The 7,195-nt window shown below is 39.7% G+C and overlaps 1 protein-coding gene across 1 annotated transcript in view; it reads right to left on the bottom strand.

Annotated features, from left to right (window-relative positions):
- Window positions 1–6,900, bottom strand: part of HMG20A (high mobility group 20A) — an 11,541-nt gene extending 4,641 nt beyond the window's left edge. The window contains 6 exon segments of the mRNA XM_010014451.1: window positions 379–410; window positions 794–831; window positions 833–915; window positions 3,084–3,299; window positions 4,671–4,818; window positions 6,811–6,900. Of these exon segments, the coding sequence (XP_010012753.1) occupies window positions 379–410; window positions 794–831; window positions 833–915; window positions 3,084–3,299; window positions 4,671–4,818; window positions 6,811–6,899 (606 nt within the window). The 5' untranslated portion in view covers window position 6,900.
- Window positions 6,901–7,195: the final 295 nt, after the last annotated feature.

The raw sequence follows: 7,195 nt of genomic DNA, 5'->3' as shown, positions 1-7,195 counted from the left end.
CTTTCCCAATCTTTCCATTTGCAAGGGGGGAGGCAGGAGGAGGTTCAAGCCAGAAATCTTCCGATGATAAACCTCCATTGATCTATTTAGCATTACAAAACGCATCTATATTATAAGGGTACCCTACACTCCCACTTAATCTTATGTCATTTGTACTTGCCCAAAACTTACTAAACTTAGTTTTCATCACACTACTGTAAGCATAAAATTACTCAGTTGTATCTAACTTTTGATCAAAAACTGCATAGGAAGAATTCATACTCTAAACCTCTGATAAGGGTTTTCAACTGACATAAACTAGGTTTTATTGACTTTACTAGAAACTTGCATCACCTGAAAATCTGCCTACTGGTGCAAGGGTAAAATGCAGAGGTTTACCTCATGATCATGGGCTGGCTGTCTTGCTCCATCTGAAAAATTAAAAACAAACAAACAAACAAACAAGAAATACACTATATTTGAGATAACAAGAACCAAATAATTCAAGCAGTTACACAACCATCATTATACAACTGTTACAGACAAGAAACTTGTGCAGCTTTCCTAATAAGTCACATAGAAACTGTGTCTAATTTTGATGCCTTTAATGCTCATCCTTCAATACAATCTAGAAACAGTTGGATTTACATAAATCTAATCACTTTACACACAGCTGATGCAAATGCCATAGAAAGAACACATTCTCATTTTAACAAGCTTTTAAATCAAAGGCTTTAATCTGTGTCAGGCTAAATGACTAGCTGGGAATCTTCTATTGCCCTAGGTAGGCACACATTTTTGTCCCATTCAATACCTTGTCTGTGCGATTTGCCTTTTTGTCTGTCCTGTGCTCACTTTGTAGGCTTCAGTCTTCTGATATTGCTCCAGCTCCCGCATGTAACGTTCCTTATCTCTATCTGCTTCGTCAAGGTATCGCTGAAACAGAAAAGTCCAAGAGTTTCAGGGAGTTTCCCTCCCCTTCAGGAAGAAGGGAAGAAAAACAACTTGTCAGATGAAGTGCTGATCCATTTCACCTATGCAAACAGGAAAGGAGTGAAGAAACAATGAGAATGTATGTGAGATGCAAAGACATAAGATTTCTGGATAAACTTACTGTGTTCTGGTGTCCTGTTTTCTTTCTTTTTTTAATTCTAATCACTATTCTGTTTAGGTTTTGTTAGACGTGTAAGTAACCTGCTACCAAGCTACTCAACTGAGTATTACCCGCACATTATAGACCAAATACTTAAGAACTGTGGCTGGAATTAAGTGCCACCAAACATGAATACCTTAACAGGTCATGCGTTAAGGTTCAGATCTGTAACAGTGGAGTTCCAATACACTGTTTTGATGCCCCCCACACAACAAGCACTTCTACAACCACCCACTCTGCTCATCTAAGAGGTATTTTCTCATCACTGCTATTGGAAAAGAGTAACATAAAGATGCAAGAGCCTAGGAAGTATCAATTTAGGCTACCTGCATTTAGGTTGAAAGAAATTACTTTTTTTCCTAGCCTGAAGATATTTCACACATTTACGTAACAGAATAAGCTTAACTGGAGAACTAAAAACCATTCAAGGAATGGTCAGAACACTTACTAATGGGATCCTGTCAAGAAAGAAGTTGCTTTCCCATTTGTTTCACCAGTCTTGTTTAAAATTCAGTGGCAGGAAGTATGATTTTAAATCAGAGTGAACCTCAGTCACCTGCTATGCCTTTTATTTTCATTAAGTCATCCTGACAGTACACATAATTGACCCTGCTGAGGACACTGTTAACGTTCTGGACTGGGTGCAGGTTTGGTGATGCACTGCTTTTGCACGCTGCATTCTTCCGTAAGACATTAATTCTTCTTTTCCAGCTCTAGCAAATGTGCTGCTGAAAGAGCGCAGTAACAGAGTTAAAAACAACACAAGTTTTTCCCTCCCTGTGTTTTGGATGGATTGGTTTGAATCAGGAAGAACGAGTTCTGCTGCACTACCTGTTAGCAGATGACCTAGGTTTTCTAGCGCGCATCTCTACATCTCACTAGATTTTACCCCATACAGGGAAATAACAAGACGACTGATTAGGAAGGTGTTTGCTTTACGACTATAGTAATGGCCTTTTTCTAGGGGAGACTCATTATCTGGTGAGCCCAGTCAGCTAAACTGACCTGTCCTTACGCTCACCAAATACAAAGGGAAGCAGCAAGACTCCAGGACTGGAACAGGAGAAATGTGAGACTGTGCTTTAGCTACTGCTTTGCTGTACCAATCTAACTGGCAGGCAGGCCTGGATGGCAAGACAACCATTAGCAACAACAAGGTCCACTCCAGGAGGAGTACCAGACCCAACATTGTCTCGGTCTTCCTTAACAGATCAGACACTGCAGAAAGCCACAGCAGTCCCAATTAGAGGACATCACATTCTGACTGGAAGATGGGAAAAAATACCCAAACCACCTTTTCCTGAGGTATGTAGGAAGTAGAACACATACCTCTTGCTAATCCATCCACCATACACTTGTCAACTTCCTTTTTAGCGCTAGCAATACTTTAAATTATTGTGTAAAAGTTCACTCATGTTAGCCACCTCCCTCAGTAATCTGTCCTTTCAAGTCTGCTTGTCTCACAGTAAGACACCAGATGTTTATATACACTAAGGAGTTTGTAAAATAAACAAAACCCAGAAATCCTTCACACAGATCTGAAATCCTGCCTAGTTCTTCTCAGCCACAGAGAATAAATGCCTGCTCCATCCTTCCAATGGCTTTGGCCTTGGAAACTAGCAGGTCCCAGCTGTATCTGAGTTAGGTACAACAGAGTTACATTCAGATGAACCACATAAACTGGGAGATGTCTCACTAGAGCAATCCCCCTGTTCTCAATATATTCTGGCACTATCTAGACAATACAGTTCTCCTCAAGTCACACCTGGATGAGGTGCTATGGTCCTACCAGGGTTCATTATTTGAACTCTGGAGAAAACATGCCCCTTATTTTGAAATATATCCCTAAACACAACTTTAATCAAAAGCCTATGTTAACTTCCTCACTAAACAACAATATTCCCATTTAACAGTAATCATAATCCAAGAAGGAAAAGGGAGTTAATGGTACCCGTTTCTCCTCAGGAGGCAGCTTACTCCATTCATTGCCCAGCATCCTGGTGATCTCTGGGAAAGGGACTTCAGGCCTCTTCGCTCGAAGCTGCTCCCTACGCTCATTCATGAACCGCACATACCCTGTGAGGGGGGATTTGGGGGCATTGGTGTCCCTAAGGGGTTTCTTCCTCTTTCTCCCTTTGGCCCAGCCTCCTCGTTTAGTTCTTTGCTGCTGCAAAATAAAAATGGAAGAAAATTCAGATTGAAGGAAAAGAATTACCACCTCCAGAAGGAATAAATATTCATGTCTCAAACATTTTCATCAGGAGTATGTTACTGCAATACATCCTCTCCATAGATGTAAATTTCTAATCTTACTTCAGAGCAATCCTGACTTTTCTCTAAGCAAAGCCAAAGAGGTCTCATTGTGAAAAGCTGTAATTGTTTGCATATCTCCTGGTCCACAGGGACAATAAAATAACATTTGCATCAACTTCTGATTGTAAAACCAGCAGGATTAATAACCCATGAAATTATCATCCCAGCTAATGTAACTGCAAATACTGGGTTTTGTCAGTTGTTTGTTTGTGGGTTTGGTTGGGGTTTTTTTCCAATTATTCTCACCCTTCCATTCCCTCCCCCCTGTCATTTGCCTCTCTCATGTTTGCAGAGATTCTGTGCAGCAGTTAACAATTGTTAACTAGTTATTTTGCCCTTTCCACATCTTTTGGCTTTGTGCATTATGTGCCAAAAGTGTGGGTGAAAAGACAGTATGCAGGCTTTTCTATTCTAACGCATTCTGTATGCTTTCTTCCCCACTGCTCACCTCCAATAGAGATGAACAAACTCCAAAGGAGGGAACATCATAAAATTTGCCTGTAGCATACTGTGAGCTCACAGGAATAACATAATTACCACTCATCCTCTTGGCTTCATACTGCTACTACAGCAATCTCTGGACAACACTATTTTCTTATGCTGTGTACATACAAGTATTTTAGTACTTCTAATCGCTCCCCAGATCAACATGTTCCTACCATCATGTTAGTTTTAGTTTCCTTTCTGGAATTTTACTCATTCTTTAATTAAAGAAGGACCTTGCAGCTGAAGACAAGGTGGAATATCAAATGTATCTATAAAAAAATTAAACCAAAACCACTTTCTTGTCAAACTTCAGCTCCCTCATTATTTAGTCCCCAAAAACCAGTGCAGGATTGTGTACAAGAGAGCACAATGCTTTCAAAGACGACATTTACTCCCAGAAGAACACAATGGTCTCATTCCTGATTCACAAGAGATAAAGTAGGTTGTGATAGTTGAATCTTCAGTCTTCAGAAGAAGACTGGGTGCAGCACCAGCCTGTAGAGCTGCTGGCTAAGCTAGAGACACTTGTGCTGTTCTCTATACATTGACTGGCAGCTTTCTGTGGCGGGCTCTGTGCCGTTGTGTAACACAGGCAAAAACTGGAGAGGATCACAAGATGAAAATGGTAAATGGATGAAAATTTGTGATCCCATCCAAAAACTACGAGTAGGTAAGACAAACTGCAATGACAGAACTCCATGCTTTGCTTCAATGAGAAGTCACTATTATGTCATCTCACCTCCTCCTCAGGCTTCTGCTCAGTGTTTTCAGCAGTATTAGAGGCCTCATTTTGCAGCTGCTGAAACTGTGACAAATCCTCCACCAAATCTGGGTTATTCACACACTGTGAAGTTCCACCAGTGAATGAACTCTCAGAATGAGCTAGTCTGAAAAAGCACATAAGAGCAAAAGAAAATACAAAAATTAAGCATCACATTGCTAAATCACTTCCTCCCTAATCTAAAACATGCAAAAATGTTGCAAATATATTCAGTTCTTACACTAGCAAGAAACAAAAAAATATTTGAAAGAGCCATTTTTGAAGAACTGGCTGTTCCATCCAAGCAACTGCTGTAACTACCATAGTTACTGAGGACTTTAAAAAATAGCTTGATTTTTAAAGGGTTATTTTGCTTCAGAAATCAGAAAGCATGGATCTATGCTTCATCAAGAATACCATAAGGAATGTAAAATGAATGATTCCACCTTCTACCAATATACACCTTTCTGGATGCATTTAATATATATTTCTCCACAAATACACTTAGAAGATTGTGGTTGTGTATGATTTTGGATGGAACATCATTCAGTGTTATCTCATGTTGATAGATGTGGGTATTTAAAGCACAAACACAACTGGCTCCCAATAGGCTCGTGAATGGCCACTATTTAACTCTGCTGCAAGAGCTGTAACCATCAACCCTACTCCAGGAAAGGGCAAGTTGTCTGGAAGCAAAAAAACTCCAAAAGGCAAGGGGGGGGGCGAAACAACCCCAAAATCATTCTCAACACTGCATTCAGTGGGCAAATTAATATAACATTTTGAGACTCATATTCTAATCCCTTCTTAGGCCAGGCTAAAGATGACTTGGCCTTGCCCAGTTACATTCATGAAAATTACTGTAACTGCAGTGTTTGCTTCTAGTCTGTTCTGTTCATTTACTCACATCTACAGCTGCCTGTGTGCATGCCAAAGTTTAAATATTCAAAATAATCGTTCCTGTTATGTACAATACAGCTATGGAAAATTGAGATATAGTAACAGAATTGTTAGTTGAATGCCTACAGGAAAATCTGTCTCCAACAGAGAGAAAAGCATTTTTTCATTACTCACTATAATCAGCAATTGTGGCATAATTACTGGTAAAGACACAAGCACTGGAGAGATCCATGCTTGGCTTTCAGATATCAGATTGAGTTTCTATTACTAACAAGCAGGGAGGGAGAAGGGGAACAAAGTGTACATACTCCTGTAAGTTAACTATATTTGGTATGTGGCAAAAAGAAAATGGAACAATACTGTCTCTCAGAATCACTGTTATGGTTTGAAAAACGTTTTGGGAAGCAGGGAAGCTTTCTAAACTACACACAAAGGAAAAACTTCAATGTTGTGCAGCCATTTGCAGCAAAAGCTGAAAGCTCATTCAACACATTAATACCTCTTAAACACAAACCTAATTTGAACATGCACCTCATTTGGCACCAGCAATTCTGAAGTCCCAGATATGTAAATCTGAGTTCAGCTCTGCTTGAAGTAAACGTGTCCATATCCATTTTAGAGGGCTTTACCTGCCTGCAAAGGCTGAAAGATATTGCTTGGTGCTTTACAAAACAGAAAAGAAACATCAAGTATCAAAACAGAGCAAGAATCCCATGAATTCCTAAAAGACAGCTCCCTTTGTCATTGTGATTTTAAGAGGCCATTGCTCCAGACTGTAAAAGCACAGTCAGTCTGACAAAAAAAAAAAAGACATCACTTCCTTAGTGATTTTCAGAGATCAATGATGAATAGTGTATCTTTAATAGAAATAATTTATCTAGCAGGGACCACTGTAGCCAACAGATTTACCCTCCCTCTCTGTGATGCTGCCTAAACCTGTCTTAAAACCTGAAATCCTAGGGAAGCAAAATTGTGAAGAGATGTTAAAAGTCTGTAATCCTTTCCATCAGTTCAGAAGAGTCCTGGTTTCTCCTAAACAGCCCTGTGATGTTCTGTCAAGGCCAAGTGAATGTTGTAGGATTTATTTTTGTTGGGTTTATTTGTTTGGGTGGGGTTTTTTTACTTACTTAGAATGCCCTCCTCCCACTGAAACATTTTCCCTTAGCAAATCTAGAGATAGGATCTCTCAGTTGAAGGTTAAAAAGTAGTAGCTGCTTACCCAGTTACAGTAATTTCACTACCTTCCTTAGATCCATCTTCGTCTGTAAAAAGTGGAGGAAGGTTGGAGCCAGCCACCAAGTTCTCCATACCTCTGGTAAAAACAAAACATTAATTATAAGTTTATTATCTCACTGTTTCCCTTCAGCAGCACTTCAGTTTAAATATCACAGCATATCACTGGCCATAAACCAATTGACCAGTCAGAGGAGGTTGGCCTCAGAACAGATCCTACAGGCAGCTATGGCTTAAGGTCAGAGAAGAAAGATCATAAACGATGCTTCAGTTCAGAGTTTCCTTCTTAAGTGAGCCAATCTCACAGTGTTGCTGGAAATCACCCTGTAGCATTCTTGTTTAGCCTTTGAGATTTTCATTCATCATACCCA

Source organism: Nestor notabilis, unplaced genomic scaffold, assembly GCF_000696875.1.
Source record: "Nestor notabilis isolate BGI_N333 unplaced genomic scaffold, ASM69687v1 scaffold3090, whole genome shotgun sequence".
Lineage (NCBI taxonomy): Eukaryota > Metazoa > Chordata > Aves > Psittaciformes > Psittacidae > Nestor > Nestor notabilis.
Note: the sequence above shows the minus strand (reverse complement) of the source record. Positions and strands in the feature narration are given on the sequence as shown.